We start from the raw sequence: 22,273 nt of genomic DNA, 5'->3' as shown, positions 1-22,273 counted from the left end.
CATTTTCCACTACATTATTAGGGCAAAGCATAATTCCTGATTCCCTTGAGTCCTATTTCTTCTTTACTTCTGTGCGTTTTGTATTAAAAATAGGTTGCCTGTTCCTCTGGGTTTTCTATGTTCTCCATTCTTTCCCACCACCCCGGGATTTCTATCACCGGCACATCCAAACGGTTGCAAAATTTTGGGGTATCTTCCAGAAATCTTCGCAGAGCGACCTTCTTTACGTACAAGTAGGCAGGCTGGGAAACCCCAAGAGTATTGAACATTGTGTGTTTTAAGCAGCTCAAGTAAGGGTTGTTTTATTGTCACTTGTATGCTTTTCTATTACTTCACCTAGTTTTGAGTCCAGCCCTTCCTGTGTAGTGTCATATATCTGGTAACATCTGCTCTACAGGATACCAGCAGGAGGTATTCTATCAGCTCCACTGGGGTCTATCCACTCTATTATCTGCTAGAACAATCACATGCCCAGGTAAGAAACAAAGAGGGAGATTTATTAAAACTGCTGCACACAGAATCTGGTGCAGCTGTGCATAGTAACCAATCGGCTTCTAACTTCAGTTTGTTCCATTAGGCTTTGACCAAAAAAAAAAACAAAAACAGAAGCTGATTGGTTACTATACAAAGCTGCACCAGAATCTGTGTGCACCAATTTTAGTAAATCTCCCCCACAGTGAATAACATTAATTCAGAAAGCATTAACCCTTTTGGGACTTCAGTGTTTAGCAGTGGCAGCTGGTGCATAATTTTCTTGGGGGGGGGGGGGGGGGGGGGCGGCCGGGCGGCCCTGGGGTTGCCACCTGTCCAGGATTCACTGGGACAATCCGTGTTTGGAATCATGTGTCCGGTTTTCAGTCCCCCTGAAACCCAGACACATTTTTTTCAGACATGAATGTACAGTAGTTCGGAACAGAACCTGAGGGGGCACTATGCATTACTATTCTCTTTGGAGTGCCCAAAGGTGTCCCAGGTCTGTTATCCTATAGAGCAGGGGTCTCCAAACTTTCTAAACAAAGGTCCAGTTTGTTGTCCTTTAGACTATATGGGGACTGGACTGTGGCAGGAGTGGACATTTTCCTGGCATCAGTGGGAGTAAACATCACCACAATTGGTATTAGGGGGAGCAATAGTGCCCCATCATTGGTATCATTGGCAGGAATTGTATTGTGTTGGTGTCAGTGGGAGAAATGATGCCCTATTGTTGGTGTCAGTTGACAGAATAGTGTCTCATATCAGTGGGAGGAATAGTGCTCCAAGGGCTGGATAAAGGCAAGAAAAGGGCCACATCTGGCCTCTGGGCCGCAGTTTGGAGACCACTGCTATAAAGTATATTAAAAAAGAAAAAAGAAATTGCCGTGTTCATGTTTGGCTTGAAGAAAAAGTGGCAACCCTAGGCTGACTGTGGCCCCCATCCAGCCAGCCATCCCCCCGTCGCTCGATCGATCACTGCTCCCCCGTCAATTGATTGATCACCGCTCTGCTTGCCCGTCACACCCCCTGCCAGCCCCGCACTTACCCTACCCCATCCAGGTCGCGGCTCCCCCCCCATGCATCTCCTCCCGAGTCCCGGCGGTTGCTTCTCCTCCCGCCAATCAGGACTTAGATCTCGCGGGCAATCAGGTCTTAGGACTCCTGGCCAATCGGGTCTCAGGACCCACTTCCTGATTGGCCAGGAGGAGAAGCAGGAAGACATTAGCGAATATTAATTTGCTAATGTCACACAACTGGGTGGGCTAGGGGGACAGTGCAGTCCATCCTTTTTGAAGCCAATTAGAGCCTCAGACTCTAATCCAGCCTTTCTCAACCTTTTCAACACGGGGGAACCCTTGAAATAGTTCTCCAGTCTCAGGGAACCCCTGATAAAAATTAGAAATCTACTCATGATACATTAGTGTGATGGTCAGTGGGAAGAATGGTCCTTACACTTGTGGTCATTGGGAAGAATTACATCCTTACAGATAGTTAAAAAGATCAATGGTGTCAGTAGGAACTTATTTGAGAGGCAGAAATTGCCCAATGCTGAAGGAACCCCTAGCAACCTCTGGAGGAACCTTACCCTGGTTGAGAATCGCTGCTCTAATCATATGCTTCTAAAAAGAAAAAAAAAACTATGCGTCCGGCACATGTAGATATTAGGGGCCGGGTGCATAGATTAAGGGGCCGCACCCTGTATGTTTTATTATTGTTTATTATTATTTTATTATTGTTAACTGCCCGTTGAAATGAAGGGGCAGCGCTGCTGAAGAGCCGCAACACAGGCGCTTTTAACCCTTTATTCGGCCACTACCGGTGGGGGTTAAAAGAGCCCCGCTAGCAGCCTAAAAGCGCAGCTAAAATGATGGTAAAGTGCTGCTAAAACTAGCGGCACTTTACCGCTAACCTGGCCGTGGCTGAGAGTGAAAGGGGTCTTAAAAATGAACTGACACCGTCCACTGCCCTACTGACACCAGTCTTTGCTCTACTGGCACCATCCACTGCTCTGCAAATATAACTCTGCTAACCTAAAATGCTGGGTTCTTTCTGCTGTATTATATACCAGTAACTACATATGCTGCCTGACATGTCATAAGTGTTTCTGTATACTTCAATAAAAAAAAGGTAAAGGTATTGCTACAGTTAGGTAAAAGGGGAACTAAAGTATTTAGCAATCTTCGATGTATAAATGAAATGGATGAAGATTAATATAATACGTCTTTTCAATGATCAATACATGTAAATGTTTAAAAACCTTTATTTCTCTGTATAGTTTGTAGTAAAAAAAAAATGTGAGCACCAACATTTGATCATTACATTTAACTGGAGTCATTTTATACAATAGTTTCTTTACAGTTTGTAATACCTTGAAACATATTATATGTTGAAGACTCTATAAAGTAGTATTTCTGTTTTTGTTAGTAATATTATCGGATGACAGCTTATCCATTCCTTGGCAGTCAAAGGATTAGAGAGAGGAGTTTGGTTGATTAATGGGCCAGCATGTCATCTAATGTACTGTAGATCAGTGTGTTTTCATGCTTTATTTTTTAATAAAATATACAGTAATATTCTTTAATCTGAGCTGTGATATGTTGGTGGGTCACACCCAGTACTGTAGTCTGTCTCACTTGCCCTTCTAAAGTATGCACAGCGCATAAGAATTCTAGTTAAACTCACACAGCACAGCATCCAATTCAAACACACGATTCATGAGAATCCTAGTTAAACAGAAACCACATTAAGTACACCGCTATGTAACGAAGCAGGTAGGACAGGTTCAGTCTGCTAGTTCTGGAAGTTCTCTATTTTCTCTGCCATCAGCTGGCGGCACCTGTGGCTTCAGCTTGTTAATAAGGGACGTTGGTAAAATAATAAGGGTGGTTTTTTGCTTATTAGATGTATTTAAACAATGCCAACAATTTTACACAGCACTTTACATATTGTACACTCACATCAGACAATTTAGACAGGGGATAATTAACCCACCAGCATGTCTTTGAAGTGTGTAGAAATGCACACAAACACAAGAAAAACATGCAGGTAGTCATGTCATGGTTGGGATTCAAACCAATGATCCTAGGGCTTTCAGGACAGGAGAGCTCAAGCCCAATTCCAGGAATAATATGACTTCAATAGATTGTTTGGACCAAGCTGGTCCGAACGATTTCCTTTAGTAACCAATGCAGTGTCTGTCAGCACTGTATAACCTCTGTGTAGCGCTTGCTGCATACAGTATACAGTGCTGTGTTCTAGTAGCAGTACAAGGACTTCCTGTCCCGTTCCCAGTACAAAATGAAGTCAGGCTGAGTGCTGCTCAGAAAGTCTTGTATTTTTATAAATAAATGCAAGGATTCCTGTAGCTGATGCTAAACACAGTTTATATAGCATTGACATCCGCTTCATTGATTAGGAAAGTAAATAGTTTCTTTTGCCAGCTTGGTCCAAACAAACCGCTTCCATAGTATTTCTGAAATAGTATGGCATCTCTAAGACCCCTTTCACACCGAGGGTGTTTTGCAGGCACTATAGCGTTAAAAAGAGCGCCTGCAATCCGCCCTCAAACAGCTGCAGCATTGTCTCCAGTGTGAAAGCCCGAGGGCTTTCACACCGGAGCGCTGCGCTGGCAGGACGGGAAAAAAAGTCCTGCCAGCAGCTTCTTTGGAGCGGTGAGGGAGTGGTGTGTTTACCGCTCCTCCACCGCTGCTCCCCATTGAAATCAATGGGGCAGCGCTGGGATACCGCTGGCAAAACACCGCTATTGCGGCGCATTGCGGGCGGTTTTAACCCTTTCTCGGCCGCTAGCGCGGGGTAAAAGCGCCCCGCTAGAGTCCGAAATGCGCCGCTAATCCGACGGTAAAACACTATGAGCGGCCCGGTGTGAAAGGGCTCTAAGTGCAGGTTTATGCACAAAGCCCCATGAATTTTAAAAATCTTAACTGAAATCTAAAAAAGAAAGGATTATACAAAATTCTTTAGCCATTCGATGCTTTCAACAAGTAGTTTATCTGGGTTTGGTTTGTTTCAGAGTGCATTTGATTTAAATCACTAGTAAAAAGGCTTGATTTAAATCAAGTCGATTTAAATCATAATTTTCAAAGAGCAACTGTCATCTCTGTCCTGCAGTGGCTCCTCCTCTGACCCGCTGTTGACTCACCGACAGTCCCATTCACTTTAATGGGACGGCTGGTGATGCGGCAGTGACACAACAAGGTGAGGGAAGTGGCGCAATAGGTGAGTGGATGCCTGCTAACAGGCATTGCCATGATGGATCTGAAATGACAGGTGCTCTTTAAATGTAAGGACTTATTCTTGCTGGTAGTTAGAATCTTTAATAATTGCAAACAAAATGAAGGTTTCCTATTTAGAATAATAATCTGTCAGGTTAGTAAAACAGTAGTATATAGGCCCTAGTATATGTATGAATGTGTGTTAGGGACCTTAGGTTGTAAGCTCCTTGAGGGTAGGGATTGATGTGACTGTACAATGTATATGTAAAGCGCTGCGTAAATTGACGGCGCTATATAAGTACCTGAAATAAATAAAATAAATAAATATCAGAATCGATTCAATCATACAGTTTGTAGTGTACATAGATTTGCAAAACAATGGGATAAAGGAATATTCCTGAACTTTGGTTAATCTCATGGTTAATGTGAAATTATGTGAATGTATCAATGCAGTGCATGTTATCCAAGCTTGCAGAGCTTAAATTCATTGAATGAGTTTACAAATAAATGTAAATATTGCAGAATATACAGCCTCATGCTACATAACGAAGCTCTATTTTATACTGAATAAACTAAATTATTAATGTATCTTAAATAGAAAACTATCTTTAGATATATTTTTACTCTAAAAGCATTTTATTAAAATAAATTTGATAAAAATCGAAAAAATCGATTTAAATAAAAAAAATCAGATTTTTTTTATTTTTTATTTTTATTTTTTTAAATCATTGATTTATATCCACCCTGGTTTGTTTTTATATTTCTGCTCGTTACAATAGGATACAGTGTGCTTTCTGTAAATGCCCTTAGTCAGAACTGATATACTTCTTCATAGGATTCTCCTCCCACATAGGTAATGTGGTTAACTTCTGCCTGGTTTTCTCTTCAATGGGCCACCCCCAGGACTGGAAGAATGGAGCCAAGTTCTTATTGACAGCTTGAGAGAATTTCTCTGCCCAGAGATTCATCTTATCCAAATTATTTCTACTGACATTTGACAGTTTCTGGTACTCTGCAAATAAACTTTTAAAGGGATTCCATCCGAATCCTTCTTGTAACTGAAAATCAAGAGAGTTGGGAAACATGTTAATAAAACCTCACTACATACAACTTATCATGTATGCTCTATAAAGCTGCATATAGTTACTGTACATGTACATTAAAGGTAAACTCCAGTCAAACTATACATTACATTACTATATTACATTACTTGGTCTAATTTTCATTTTTGTACTGCAGTTGGAGCCCAATATAAATCTAATCCCAGCTGTACCTATTTATTGCTCTATGCCTTACCCTTTCTCTAAGTCTCCTTCTACTTTGCCCATACACACTGCAGCATGGAAAGGAGGAGAAACAGAGAAATTCTTATATGAAAAGATGCTGCCTGCATTGGACTGTTTCCAAAAGTCATATAAAAGGTGAACTTTTAATGGATATTTGTAGTATTGGTACAATGTTTCAAATGCGCTCCAGAAATCATGAGTTCCTGAAAAAAACATGAAGGCTGCCACTGATGGCTCCTAAAATGCTAGTTGCCTGGCTGTCATGCTGGCTATCTAGTTTCGACAGTTCCTGAACAAGTATGAAGATAAGGACTTCCCTGACTTTTATAAGATGCAAACCTGTACTTTTAACCAGGTACTGGAGCCAGTGGGTCAGCAAAATAGTCACAATAGAAATTAGGCATACCATACACTATATATATATATATATATATATATATATATATATATATATATATATATATATATATATACATACATACATACATACAATCAAGTTGATGCGAAGGTGGAGTTCCGGCCGGTAAAAAAAAAAATTTAAGTCAGCAGCTATAAATACTGCAGCTGCTGTCTTTTAAAATAAAGACACTTACCTGTCCAGGGCGCCCGCAATGTCCTCATCCAAAGCCTACCCATCCCTCGGCTCCGGGTGGAGGCACCGGCATCTTCAGTAAGGGAATCAGGAAGTGAAGCCTTGTGGCTTTACAGCCTGGTTCCCTACTGCAGATTCACGAGTCGCCCTGCGCGTTCTGAGTGGTCCCTGCTGTCTTCTGGGACCTGTGTCTCCCAGAAGACAGCGGGGGGGGGGGAGGGGCCGGACATGAATTAGATCGCCGCAGATACTGCTGCAATCTTTTGCTGGAAGTGGATTCCTGGATTAGACAGGTATCTGATCCCCCCTACCCCCTGAAAGGTGCCAAATGTGACACCGGAGGGTGGGAGGAACCAGATCAGCGGAAGCTCAATTTCTGGGTGGAACTCCACTTTAAGAACAAATTATTTGAAAAGCAATGTGTTGGAACATCATGAGGACCAATACTGACATATTCTCAAAATATATATATATAGCCTCAGATGAACATCACTGGCTATATAAAGCTGCAGGAGATCCATTGAGACACAGGAAGGGAAACGTTCACTATTAGGTTGCAGAAAATCTATTAAAAACAAAAACAGAAGTAGGTACTAATAGACTGCAACTGATCTGTTTGGATGTGACTGATCTTTGTCCAACAATTTTCTGTCTGTGTCCTTTGATTTTTCAATCAGGGGATGTCGGGCTGGATGTGGTTGACAGGGCCACACACTGATTGAATTTCTTCCACGTTTATCGGGAACTGGCCAAAATTCAAGTAGTACATGGTCAGTTTAAGGATTGCATTTGACAACAACCCTGATCCCCTACAAAGTCTTCAGTACAAAAGAGCTGACATCAGACATACAGAAGGTGTCTTCAGGATTTTGGTGTCAATAACAGCTCTCCTTTGCTCCTCACACCATCTTGGAGTAGATTATAAACCCTCAGAGCTTCAGGTCAACTAGGCTAGCACTCTAATACAGTATTAACACTGTATGCCTAACACAGTGTCCCTGAGATTTTCATTCCGGAGTGGTTAAAAACTGATATGACCGCTAAGGTTTATGATTTAAAAAAAACACAGCTTAAAGAAATAGTGGTGGAAGGGGATAGTGGGTTTAGACGTTACACCAGGGCTCCAAAAAAGAACAACTGATTCAGAAGAAGACTGGTTAGTTACTGAGGCCATTTTGGTGGCTGAAGAAATAAAAGCTAAAAGTTATTTCCCTGCACTGCTGCTCTTTTCTTGCAACTTCTACCCAGAGTAATGTACTGACTACACTGTCATTTTCCCTGCAACATGGCCTTCAATTAGATATACTTTATGTTAAGGTCAATTACATTATTGTTCCAGTTGATGCTACTATCTGCCACAGAGGGTGGTCACATCAAAATTTTGCAACAAGGCCTTATGATATGTTTTATAAATATGACAAATGTTACAGAAATCAGCAATTAACATTAAAACCAGAACAAACCCAAAATCTTCTTTAAGGGCTAAATGTATTTAATAAATCAAGCCAATAACTTTTTTGCAAACATATAGCAAATCATGGGAATCTTAGATTTGGCCCTTTATAAAGTGACTCCTATGTCTTTACGTAATAACAGGGAAGGAAAAGTGGGACTTTAAATTGCTATCAGATATTGCATAGGGTATATACATGTAATTTATTAGTTGAACATATAGGAACAATTCCTGAAATACATCATATATTCTAATGGTCATTGAAAAAACCCTAATGCAAAAGAGCTGACATAAACATATATAGATATATATATATCTATATATCTATCTATATAGATATATAGATAGATATATATATATACAGTGGGGACGGAAAGTATTCAGACCCCCTTACATTTTTCACTCATTTAACCACTTCAGCCCCGGAAGGATTTACCCCCTTCCTGACCAGAGCACTTTTTACAATTTGGCACTGTGTCGCTTTAACTGCTAATTGCACGATCATGCAATGCTGTACCCAAACAAAATTTGCGTCCTTTTCTTCCCACAAATAGAGCTTTCTTTTGATGGTATTTGATCACCTCTGCCATTTTTATTTTTTGCGCTATAAACGGAAAAAGACCGAAAATTTTGAAAAAAAATGATATTTTCTACTTTTTGTTATAAAAAAAATCCAATAAACTCAATTTTAGTCATACATTTAGGCCAAAATGTATTCGGCCACATGTCTTTGGTAAAAAAAATGTCAATAAGCGTATATTTATTGGTTTGCGCAAAAGTTATAGCGTCTACAAACTAGGGTACATTTTCTGGAATTTACACAGCTTTTAGTTTGTGACTGCCTATGTCATTTCTTGAGGTGCTAAAATGGCAGAGCAGTACAAAACCCCCCCAAATGACCCCATTTTGGAAAGTAGACACCCCAAGGAAATTGCTGAGAGGCATGTTGAACCCATTGAATATTTTTTTTTTTGTCCCAGGTGATTGAATAATGACAAAAAAAAAAAAAATTACAAAAAGTTGTCACTAAATGATATATTGCTCACACAGGCCATGGGCATAAGTGGAATTGCACCCCAAAATACATTCAGCTGCTTCTCCTGAGTATGGGGATACCACATGTGTGGGACTTTTTGGGAGCCTAGCCGCGTACGGGGCCCCGAAAACCAAGCACCGCCTTCAGGATTTCTAAGGGCATAAATTTTTGATTTCACTCCTCACTACCTATCACAGTTTTGAAGGCCATAAAATGCCAAGATGGCACAAAACCCCCCCAAATGACTCCATTTTGGAAAGTAGACACCCCAAGCTATTTGCTGAGAGGCATGTTGAGTCCATAGAATATTTTATTTTTTGACACAAGGTGCGGGAATGTGACAATTTTTTTTTTTTTTGCACAAAGTTGTCACTAAATTATATATTGCTCACACAGGCCATGGGCATATGTGGAATTGCACCCCAAAATACATTTAGCTGCTTCTCCTGAGTATGGGGATACCACATGTGTGGGACTTTTTGGGAGCCTAGCCGCGTACGGGGCCCCGAAAACCAAGCACTGCCTTCAGGATTTCTAAGGGCATAAATTTTTGATTTCACTCCTCACTACCTATCAGAGTTTTGAAGGCCATAAAATGCCAAGATGGCACAAAACCCCCCCAAATGACCCCATTTTGGAAAGTAGCCCCCCCAAGCTATTTGCTGAGAGGCATGTTGAGTCCATGGAATATTTTATATTTTGACACAAGTTCGCGTGAAAGTGACCATTTTTTTTTTTTTTTGCACAAAGTTGTCACTAAATGATATATTGCTCAAACATGCCATGGGCATATGTGGAATTACACAACAAAATACATTCTGCTGCTTCTCCTGAGTATGGGGATACCACATGTGTGGGACTTTTTGGGAGCCTAGCCGCGTACGGGGCCCCGAAAACCAAGCACCGCCTTCAGAATTTCTAAGGGCATAAATTTTTGATTTCACTCCTCACTACCTATCACAGTTTTGAAGGACATAAAATGCCAAGATGGCACAAAACCCCCACAAAAGACCCCATTTTGGAAAGTAGACACCCCAAGCTATTTGCTGAGAGGCATGTTGAGTCCATGTAATATTTTATTTTTTGACACAAGTTGAGGGAAAGTGACAAATCTTTTTTTTTTTTGCACAAAGTTGTCACTAAATGATATATTGCTCACACAGGCCATGGGCATATGTGGAATTACACCCCAAAATACATTCTGCTGATTCTCCTGAGTACGGGGACACCACATGTGTGGGACTTTTTGGGAGCCTAGCCGCGTACGGGGCCCCGAATACCAAACACCGCCTTCAGGATTTCTAAGGGCATAAATTTTTGATTTCACTCCTTACTACCTATCACAGTTTTGAAGGCCATAAAATGCCAAGATGGCACAAAACCCCCCCAAATGACCCCATTTTGGAAAGTAGACACCCCAAGCTATTTGCTGAGAGGCATGGTGAGTATTTTGCAGCTCTCATTTGTTTTTGAAAATGAAGAAAGACAAGAAAAACATTTTTTTTTTTCTTTTTTCAATTTTCAAAAGTTTGTGACAAAAAGTGAGGTCTGCAAAATACTCACTATACCTCTCAGCAAATAGCTTTGGGTGTCTATTTTCCAAAATGGGGTCATTTGGGGGGGGTTTGTGCCATCTGGGCATTCCATGGCCTCCGAAACTGTGATAGGCAATGAAGAGTGAAACAAAAATTTACGCCCTTAGAAAGCCTGAAGGCGGGGCTTGGTTTTCGGGGTCCCGTACGCGGCTAGGCTCCCAAAAAGTCTCACACATGTGGTATCCCCGTACTCAGGAGAAGCAACAGAATGTATTTTGGGGTGTAATTTCACATATTCCCATGGCATGTTTGAGCAATATATCATTTAGTGACAACTTTGTGCAAAAAAAAAATTTGTCTTTTTCCCGCAACTTGTGTCACAATATAAAATATTCCATGGACTCGACATGCCTCTCAGCAAATAGCTTGGGGTGTCTACTTTCCAAAATGGGGTCATTTGGGGGGGTTTTGAACTGTCCTGGCATTTTATGCACAACATTTAGAAGCTTATGTCACACATCACCCACTCTTCTAACCACTTGAAGACAAAGCCCTTTCTGACACTTTTTGTTTACATGAAAAAAATTTTTTTTTTTTGCAAAAAAATTACTTTGAACCCCCAAACATTATATATTTTTTTAAAGCAAATGCCCTACAGATTAAAATGGTGGGTGTTTTATTTTTTTTTTTACACAGTATTTGCGCAGCGATTTTTCAAATGCATTTTTTGGGGAAAAAACACACTTTTTTAAATTTTAACACTAAAACTCACTATTTTGTCAAAATGTTTGATGAAATAAAAAAGATGATCTTAGGCTGAGTACATGGATACCAAACATGACATGCTTTAAAATTGCGCACAAACGTGCAGTGGCGACAAACTAAATACATTTTTAAAAGCCTTTAAAAGCCTTTACAGGTTACCACTTTAGATTTATAGAGGAGGTCTACTGCTAAAATTACTGCCCTCGATCTGACCTTCGCGGTGATACCTCACATGCATGGTGCAATTGCTGTTTACATTTGACGCCAGACCGACGCTTGCGTTCGCCTTTGTGCGAGAGCAGGGGGGGCAGGGGTGCTTTTTTTTTTTTTTTTTTTTCTTTATTATTTTTTTGCTTTTTATCTTATTTTTAAACTGTTCCTTTCATTTTTATTTTTTTTTTTAATCATTTTTATTGTTATCTCAGGGAATGTAAATATCCCCTATGATAGCAATAGGTAGTGACAGGTACTCTTTTTAGAAAAAATTGGGGTCTATTAGACCCTAGATCTCTCCTCTGCCCTCAAAGCATCTGACCACACCAAGATCGGTGTGATAAAATGCTTTCCCAATTTCCCAATGGCGCTGTTTACATACGGCGAAATGTAAGTCATGAAATGCTCATAGCTTCCGGTTTCAAAGGCCATAGAGATGTTTGGAGCCATTCTGGTCTCTGATCAGCTCTATGGTCAGCTGGCTGAATCACCGGCTGCATTCTCAGGTTCCCTGTTGGGACAGGAGAGCCAGAGAAAAACATGGAAGACGGTGGGGGGCATTCCCTCCCACTGCTTGTAAAAGCAGTCTAGAGGCTAATTAGCCGCTAGGATTGCTTTTACATGAAAGCCGAACACTGGCTGAAAAGAATGATACCAAGATGATACCTAAACCTGCAGGCATCATTTTGGTATAACCACTTAAAGTCCAGCAACATACCAGTACGTTGCTGGTCCTTGTTGGGCATACATTGTAAACTTTTTTTTCATGCAGCCTGTGGGCTGAACGAAAAAAAGATATTGATCGGTGGGTATGCCCACCATTAGAATGCCTCCCTTCATCCACCCACTTCTAATGATGGGCATACATGCACCGTATATATATGCCGAAGCATGGGGGCATCCTCCCGCAAAAGGCAGGAGCAAATCGCTCCTCCACCCACTGCTGCCCCCACGCTTCGGCATATATGCTGAAGTATGTAACTGTGGTGGTGAAATCACCTCCGACAGCGCTGGAGTCACGGCTTTATGTATCGTGGGAGCAAACGCTGTTGCTGTCAAGATAAATAAATCCGTGCTGCAACTGAATGGCGTACCTGCTAAGCAAATGATGGTTAACAAAAAAACAAAGTAACATTACAGTATAACAGTAATACTTACCATACCTGCAAAGCAAAATACAAAAAAAAACATAGTAAAAAATAGAACATTTAACGCAACCTGTGCCTACCTAAAATATATATATGCCGAAGCATGGGGGCATCCTCCCGCAAAAGGCAGGAGCAAATCGCTCCTCCACCCACTGCTGCCCCCACGCTTCGGCATATATGCTGAAGTATGTAACTGTGGTGGTGAAATCACCTCCGACAGCGCTGGAGTCACGGCTTTATGTATCGTGGGAGCAAACGCTGTTGCTGTCAAGATAAATAAATCCGTGCTGCAACTGAATGGCGTACCTGCTAAGCAAATGATGGTTAACAAAAAAACAAAGTAACATTACAGTATAACAGTAATACTTACCATACCTGCAAAGCAAAATACAAAAAAAAACATAGTAAAAAATAGAACATTTAACGCAACCTGTGCCTACCTAAAATATATATATGCCGAAGCATGGGGGCATCCTCCCGCAAAAGGCAGGAGCAAATCGCTCCTCCACCCACTGCTGCCCCCACGCTTCGGCATATATGCTGAAGTATGTAACTGTGGTGGTGAAATCACCTCCGACAGCGCTGGAGTCACGGCTTTATGTATCGTGGGAGCAAACGCTGTTGCTGTCAAGATAAATAAATCCACTCTGCAGCTGAATGGCGTACCTGAAAACAAAAAAGTGGTTAACAATAAAAAAACAAAGTATAAAAAAATTGCATACCTATAAAGCAAACATGATAAAAACATAACAATAAAACATTGCAGTATAGAATGCAGAACAATAGAGAGAGAATAGAGAGAGAACAATAAAACAACAACTATTTTTGGTTTTTTAATTTTATATATTTTTTTGTGTTTTTTTCTTTTTTTTTACTTTTTTTTGTTTTTTTTACACTTTTTTTTGTAACTTTAACTTTTTTAACTGGTACCAGGTTTGGGTCTCTCAAAATGCGACAGCATCTTAGTAGACCCTGTGAAAGTGTGTCCTAGTCTGTGCAGTGCTGTACCCTACGCTAATACTCCACTATTGTATGGTAGCGTTCAAAACATTCACCAATGCAAAGACCAGGATTGCCAGGACAGAGGGGACAATAATACCGGGTGTCACGCCTAAATCCGCGCTTGCTGCAGACACGACATCTTTTTTGGGGGGTTCGTTGGGTAGGGGTACTCGGGAGGGCATAAAGAAAATGCCTCTCATGCAGCCGGCTTACTGCATTTGGTTGGGGATGGTGAGGTGGAGCACCGTCTGGATACAGAAGGGCTCTGACGATCTCTTCCTGAAATTTAAGGAAGGATCCAGTCCGTCCTGAAGCTCTGTATAGCACATGAGCGTTCAGCAAAGCCAATTGAAATAAATAAACAGACACTTTTTTGTACCAGCGTCTGGCCTTACGGGCAATTAGGTACGGCGCCAACAACTGGTCGTTGAGGTCCACCCCTCCCATATTAAGGTTATATTCGTGGAAACAGAGGGGTTTCTCCACAACACCAGTTGCCGTAGGAATTTGGACCGTCGTGTCTGCATGAAGGGAGGTGAGAACGAAAACATTCTTCTTATCCCTCCACTTCATAGCGAGCAAGTTATTATACTTCAAGCAGGCTCTCTCCCCCAGCCTAATACGGGAATTTACAAGCCGCTGGGGAAAGCCCCGGCGATTAGGTCGCACGGTGCCACATGCTCCAATCTGATGATCAAAAAGGTGGCTAAAAAGTGGCACGCTCGTATAATAATTGTCCACGTACAAGTGGTACCCCTTTCCGAATAAGGGTGACACCAAGTCCCACACTATCTTGCCAGCGCTTCCTATGTAGTCAGGGCAGTTTGTCGGCTCTACGTGGCTATCTCTGCCCTCGTAAACCATAAAACTACATGTATAGCCTGTGGCCCTGTCACAGAGCTTATACATCTTGACCCCGTATCTGGCACGCTTGCTGGGAAGGTACTGTTTGAATGACAAGCGGCCAGAAAATTTAACCAGGGACTCATCAACGCAGACAACTTGATGGGGAGTAAACAAGTCTGCAAAACGTTGGTTGAAGTGGTTTACGAGGGGCCGAATTTTGTAGAGCCGATCGTATTCAGGGTCTCCACGAGGACGACAGAGTTCATTGTTGTTGAAGTGCATGAACCGCAAAATCTGCTCGTATCGTGCCCTGGCCATGGAGGCAGAGAACAAGGGTGAATGGTAAATTGGGTCAGTGGACCAATATGACCGCAACTCACTCTTTTTATTCAAGCCCATGAGGAGGGAAAGGCCCAGAAAGATCTTAAATTCGAAAACCGTAATTGGTTTCCAATCTCTGGCAAGGGAGGACTGGGGAATAGTGGCGATGTGTTGACCAGCGTACAAATTGCTTTGGTCCACAATAGATCTATAGAGATCTTCGGTGAAAAAACAGCGAATAAAAATCCAGTGGCGTAAAGTCAACTGTTTCCACCTGAATTCCGTGTTGGCCAGTGAAAGGGGGAAGTACGGGTGCTGCAGAAGTGGTGGGTACCCAATTCGGATTGGCGAATGCAGCAGGAAGGGCACTATGGGCACGACGGGCCTGTGCTCGTCTTCTTGGTGGCAGCGGGACACTACTTGTGCTTGCCACCTCGCCAGCTTGAACTGCACTTATGGGACTCGCCACGTCACCAAGTGTTACTGCAGTGCTGGATGTACAACCAGGGTGTACTAGGCCGCTGGTGCTTGCCAGTTCACCAGAAGGAATAGCGGCACTAGTACTTCTCTGCTCCATACGAGAGCCCTGCGGTTCTTGCACTTCAAGGACAGAATAAGTTCGGGGTCTGGTACGCCTGACCTTAGCAGGGACCACAACTCCGTCGTCAGAGCTATCTGTCATGGAGCCGCTGTCCTCTACAGGATCGTATTCTGAGCCTGAATCTGACAGATGAGTGACTTCCTCTTCACTATCTGTCATGCTCAGAAACGTGTAGGCCTCTTCACTAGTGTACCTTCGATTTGCCATTTTGGGCTCTAAATTTAGGGGTACACTAGTGAGACTCACAGGCAAAAAAGCTCCTGACTGTCAGCGACTGTATCAAAACGCTACCAAAAAACTGTTAGCGATCGCAGGGATCAGGCCTGACTCTGCGAACGCTGCAGTTATGTGTACTTAGTGTTTTGTAAGTGACAGTTATCGATCGATACTGCACTTGGGTGGGCTGGGCTGGGCTGGGCGGAGGAGCAAAACGCAGGTGCTAGCAGGTATCTGGGCTGATCCCGCTAACACTGCGGAACCCTAAACTGCTGGGGAGTATAGATCTGATCGGATCAGATATCGATCCGTTCAGATACTATAGCACTAAGGGAGGTGTATGCTGCGTGCGTGGGTTTTAGCGGTACTGACGCTAACCTGACGCTGCCTGGGGCGACGCAGACCTTATCTGATCCTAAAAACTTAACTTATATCACCGCCGGGCAATTAGGGGGTTAAACCTTTATAAGGTAATAAACGGCGGGTGCCCTAAAACTATAATAAACTATAATAAACTACAAAAAACAAACTATCTAACCAGCGTCACCCGTAACACTTATACGGTGATCGCTGGTGAAAGGGTTAACTAGGGGGCAATCAGGGGGTTAAAACCTTTAGCAGGTAGTATATGGGGGTCCCTGTCGCTCTAAAACACTGACAGCGAACCTATATACTCACCTCCCTAAGCTAGCGTCATCTGTGTCACTAATACAGCGATCAGAAAAACGATCGCTTAGCGACACTGGTGACGGGGGGTGATCACGGGGTTAACCTTTATTAGGGGGGGTTAGTGGGGTACCCTGGACCTAAAGGGGGGTACCCTAGACCTAAAGGGGGCTAACCTAACTGCCCTAACACTTATAACTGTCACAAACTGACACCAATGCAAAAAAAAAAAAAACTGCTATTGGTGTCAGAGTGACAGGGGGTACAGGGGGGTGATCGGGAGGTGACAAGTGTGCCTGCGTGTTCTACTGAATGTGTAGTGTTGGTGCACTTACTTGGATGTCTTCTCTGCTCGGCGCCGGATCAAAAAGACCGGCTCGAGGAGAGATGACATCACTTCCTCTCCCTCTGTTTACATTACAGAGGGAGAGGAAGCATTTGATTTGCTGGGAGCGATCGGGAGGGGGTGGCCATCAATGGATGGCCTCCCCCTGACCTCTCATCGCCCGCGAACAAGAGCCGACCGACTATGGCACCGGGGGGGGGGTCCGATCGGATCCCCCGCCCGCGGGAAGGCATCACGTATCAGGTACGTGATTTTGCCTGCCCGTGCCGCTCTGTTCACGTATATATGCGTGAGGCGGTTGGCAAGTGGTTAAGTTCATTTTTTTTCCTCATTAATGTACACACAGCCCCCCATATTGACAGAAAAACACAGAATTGTTGACATTTTTGAAGATTTATTAAAAAAACAAACTGAAATATCACATGGTCCTAAGTATTCAGACCCTTTGCTGTGACACTCATATATTTAACTCAGGTGCTGTCCATTTCTTCTGATCATCCTTGAGATGGTTCTACACCTTCATTTGAGTCTAGCTGTGTTTGATTATACTGATTGGACTTGATTAGGAAAGCCACACACCTGTCTATATAAGACCTTACAGCTCACAGTGCAAGTCAGAGCAAATGAGAATCATGAGGTCAAAGGAACTGCCTGAAGAGCTCAGAGACAGAATTGTGGCAAGGCACAGATCTGGCCAAGTTTAGAAAAAGATTTCTGCTGCACTTAATTTCTTAAGAGCACAGTGGCCTCCATAATCCTTAAATGGAAGACGTTTGGGACGACCAGAACCCTTCCTAGAGCTGGCCGTCCGGCCAAACTGAGCTATCGGGGGAGAAGAGCCTTGGTGAGAGAGGTAAAGAAGAACCCAAAGATCACCGTGGCTGAGCTCCAGAGATGCAGTCGGGAGATGGGAGAAAGTTGTAGAAAGTCAACCATCACTGCAGCCCTCCACCAGTCGAGGCTTTATGGCAGAGTGGCCCGACGGAAGCCTCTCCTCAGTGCAAGACACATGAAAGCCCGCATGGAGTTTGCTAAAAAACACCCGAAGGACTCCAAGATAGTGAGAAATAAGATTCTTTGGTCTGATGAGACCAAGATAGAACTTTTTGGCCTTAATTCTAAGCGGTATGTGTGGAGAAAACCAGGCACTGCTCATCACCTGTCCAATACAGTCCCAACAGTGAAGCATGGTGGTGGCAGCATCATGCTGTGGGGGTGATTTTCAGCTGCAGGGAAAGGACGACTAGTTGCAATCGAGGGAAAGATGAATGCGGCCAAGTACAGGGATATCCTGGACGAAAACCTTCTCCAGAGTGCTCAGGACCTCAGACTGGGCCAAAGATTTACTTTCCAAGACCCCTAAGCACACAGCTAAAATAACAAAGGAGTGGCTTAACAACAACTCCGTGACTGTTCTTGAATTGCCCCTGACATAAATCCAATTGAGCATCTCTGGAGAGACCTAAAAATGGCTGTCCACCAAGTCCTGCAAGTAATACAGGGTGCCTTGACGAGGCCTTGCAGCTTTCACATGCGTTTGCAAATGTGTGCTAACTAAACCCCTGCCTTTAACATACGGTTAGACAGGTAAATTTGGTTGGTCAGCAGACTGGTTGGTGAGTTGAGCTATGGAATTGTCTTTTTCTTGTATGTATATGCCCTCCATGTGCTCCTTACTGTGAAGGCCAGTTATGGGTGTGGGCGGTGACCAGTGTCTTGTTACCGATGGTATATTTGGGTCGGGGACACACTGGACGCCTCTGCTGCTATTGCTGGGTGTCCAGTGTGTGTCCTGTCCCTTTAAGGGGGCTAGGGCGGCCTCCTGGCTCACCTGTTTCACACCTATCCATTCAATGCATGTGCTTCCACTGTGGAGACACTTATAAATTTAGTGTTAGGACTGCAAGTAATACAGGGTGCCTTGACGAGGCCTTGTAGCTTTCACATGCGTTTGCAAATGTGTGCTAACTAAACCCCTGCCTTTAACATACGGTTAGACAGGTAAATTTGGTTGGTCAGCAGACTGGTTGGTGAGTTGAGCTATGGAATTGTCTTTTTCTTGTATGTATATGCCCTCCATGTGCTCCTTACTGTGAAGGCCAGTTATGGGTGTGGGCGGTGACCAGTGTCTTGTTACCGATGGTATATTTGGGTCGGGGACACACTGGACGCCTCTGCTGCTATTGCTGGGTGTCCAGTGTGTGTCCTGTCCCTTTAAGGGGGCTAGGGCGGCCTCCTGGCTCACCTGTCTCACACCTATCCATTCAATGCATGTGCTTCCACTGTGGAGACACTTATAAATTTAGTGTTAGGACTGCAAGTAATACAGGGTGCCTTGACGAGGCCTTGCAGCTTTCACATGCGTTTGCAAATGTGTGCTAACTAAACCCCTGCCTTTAACATACGGTTAGACAGGTAAATTTGGTTGGTCAGCAGACTGGTTGGTGAGTTGAGCTATGGAATTGTCTTTTTCTTGTATGTATATGCCCTCCATGTGCTCCTTACTGTGAAGGCCAGTTATGGGTGTGGGCGGTGACCAGTGTCTTGTTACCGATGGTATATTTGGGTCGGGGACACACTGGACGCCTCTGCTGCTATTGCTGGGTGTCCAGTGTGTGTCCTGTCCCTTTAAGGGGGCTAGGGCGGCCTCCTGGCTCACCTGTCTCACACCTATCCATTCAATGCATGTGCTTCCACTGTGGAGACACTTATAAATTTAGTGTTAGGACTGCAAGTAATACAGGGTGCCTTGACGAGGCCTTGCAGCTTTCACATGCGTTTGCAAATGTGTGCTAACTAAACCCCTGCCTTTAACATACGGTTAGACAGGTAAATTTGGTTGGTCAGCAGACTGGTTGGTGAGTTGAGCTATGGAATTGTCTTTTTCTTGTATGTATATGCCCTCCATGTGCTCCTTACTGTGAAGGCCAGTTATGGGTGTGGGCGGTGACCAGTGTCTTGTTACCGATGGCTGTCCACCAACGTTTACCATCCAACCTGACAGAACTGGAGAGGATCTGCAAGGAGGAATGGCAGAGGATCCCTAAATCCAAGTGTGAAAAACTTGTTGCATTTTTCCCAAAAAGACTCATGGCTGTATTAGATCAAAAGGGTGCTTCTACTAAATACTGAGCAAAGGGTCTGATCACTTAGGACCATGTGATATTTCAGTTTTTCTTTTTTAATAAATCTGCAAAAATGTCAAAAATTCTGTGTTTTTCTGTCAATATGGAGTGCTGTGTGTACAGTAATGAGGAAAAAAATTAACTTAAATGATTTTAGCAAATGGCTGCAATATAACAAAGAGTGAAAAATTTAGGGGGTCTGAATACTTTCCGTCCCCACTGTATATATATAATGTGTACATACACATAATAGACATGATTCCAGATAGATCATAAATACAAAAAATATGCAAAAATATATATATAAGAGTAAAGGGCCAATTCATATAAAATGATGGTCTGCCAGACTGCCCTTGCCTCCCCCTCTCCAGTATGGCGTTGCATATGATGTTGGCGGGAGACCCGCCCTAGATCGGGGGGCACATAAGCAGGAACTAGGTCAACAGGCCATTCCCATGTGTTATACACTTGAGAGGCACCACACATAGTCCACTTCATGGAATCATACATGGTAGTCACCAGGCAAGCCACACCATACCCTTTTTTCACATTTTTTTGATTTTTTTATCTCAAGTTTTACTTTTTGTTCATTTACTACTTACACATTTTCTCATCCCCTTTTTTTTTACATTAGAATATTTCTGGATCAGACACGGTCACCACATTCACTACACATGGGAATATGCTATGGCGATCTGTGCTTGTCCCCTTGGTCTGGGCGTGCCATCCTGCCTCAGCCCCGGTTGGACAAATAACATCCGAGGCTCCATCCCCCTATATCAGCCAAGCATGGGTATATAGCTTACTTGTGAGTACAGACCCTCTGCTCAGTACCTTTTTTTTCTCCCTTTTTAGGGATACATGTTATATTAGCACATAATCCCTGTGCATTTGCATTATATTTTTTGCAGTATATCTTTGCACCCAACTCCTGATGAGTGGTCAAGAGCCATAAAATGCGTAGAGTTTCCCAGGGTGCCTTGACAAGTCTGGCAGACCATCTATCATTTTATATGAATTGGTCCTTTACATATATATATATATATATATATATATATATATATATATATATATATATGCATATTTTGTGTATTTATGATCTATCTGGAATCATGTCTATTATGTGTATGTACACATTTTATATACCATATATGATTATGTCAGTCTTTTGCATTAAGGTTTTTTCAATGACCATTAGAATATATAATGTATTTCATTAATTGTTCCTATGTTTTCAACTAATAAATTCCATTTATATACCATATGTACATTGGGGATGGAGGTTTGTCCTTGCAGTTATGCCAGGTCACATTCTCTCTGTTGCTTCTCTCTGTTCCTATGTCTTTATGAGTTGCCAGGTAAGATGTTAGTTGTTAGATATCAGTGTTGTTTGGTGTACAATACCTGAAGGTAGGTCTCCAGAGCTGTCCACACATTCCAGTGCGCCAGCTTGGCTCCATCTTTTAAATATTGCTGGATTCGATTTTCCCTGTCTTTTGGCTTTAGTGCAGGATGGGCTTGATTCCTTGGAATATGCAGGACAGTTTCATGTACATAAACTGACCAGAGGTTGCATGTTGCTTCTGTAGTATGAGGTGGAAATTCCCAATTGCCCCTCTGCTCATTGTGGCCAAGTTCATGTATCGGTCCCCAGAAACCTTTTTTTTTAATGTGCTCGACATTGGTTATTTCTGTTGCTGACTGTAAATGACACATTATTGGATATCCAGCGTGCATCCAGCCTTAAAAACAAGAGACAATAAGTTACAGATCAACATCACCCATCACAATAATCACACTAATACACTCACAGCAAGCACCAGCAGGAGGAATGCAGAGGGAGGTGAGGCATGTCAACCCCCAATACCTCTGCGATCCTCTTGCTGGTGTTTGCCTTGTACAAGTGCTGGGAGCCAAAGACAGGCACTCACTAAAATGCAGCTGTGGTGTCAGGTGGCCATGCACCTAGGAGCATGTGATTCTTGCTCTTTAGAGCCTTGTGGTATCCAGAGCATGATATTATCTCACGTGTTGCAATGTAACCACAGTACAGCAGAGGTATATGACTCAAGATCATGTACAATTTTAGATAGTAATGTAATTATACACAAACAGAAGTTGCAATCCAAGTTTCAATTGTAGAACAATTAATCATTTGTTTAGTGTCGATGTGTTACTAGACCCTGCCTATGATACAACTTCTCAACAGAAGTGCTAATGAGTATTCACAGGCTCTATGAGAAAATGTCATGTTTATTAAATGGATATTTTCGTTTTAAGTTATAAAAAATAAAAAAAAAATTTTGCACACGTGATAAGGTGTATTGTAAATGCAATGTTAAAGTTATACATAGAAAAGGTGTCTGGAAATGGGTATGTCTTGTGGTGGTTAAATACTTACTTTAATACTAAAAAA

General features: G+C 42.6%; 1 protein-coding gene across 1 annotated transcript in view; it reads right to left on the bottom strand.

Moving 5' to 3' along the window:
* Nucleotides 1–2,718: 2,718 nt before the first annotated feature.
* Nucleotides 2,719–22,273, bottom strand: part of LOC141131687 (TRPM8 channel-associated factor homolog) — a 47,535-nt gene continuing 27,980 nt past the window's right edge. The window contains exons 7-8 of the mRNA XM_073619241.1: nucleotides 21,262–21,599; nucleotides 2,719–5,764 (exon numbers count right to left, since the gene is read on the bottom strand). Of these exons, the coding sequence (XP_073475342.1) occupies nucleotides 5,513–5,764; nucleotides 21,262–21,599 (590 nt within the window). The 3' untranslated portion in view covers nucleotides 2,719–5,512. The remainder of the gene's footprint in view (nucleotides 5,765–21,261; nucleotides 21,600–22,273) is intronic.

The sequence above is a fragment of the Aquarana catesbeiana genome, linkage group LG03, assembly GCF_042186555.1.
Source record: "Aquarana catesbeiana isolate 2022-GZ linkage group LG03, ASM4218655v1, whole genome shotgun sequence".
NCBI lineage: Eukaryota > Metazoa > Chordata > Amphibia > Anura > Ranidae > Aquarana > Aquarana catesbeiana.
The sequence above is the reverse complement of the archived record's forward strand: the minus strand, read 5'-3'. Positions and strand labels throughout refer to the sequence as shown.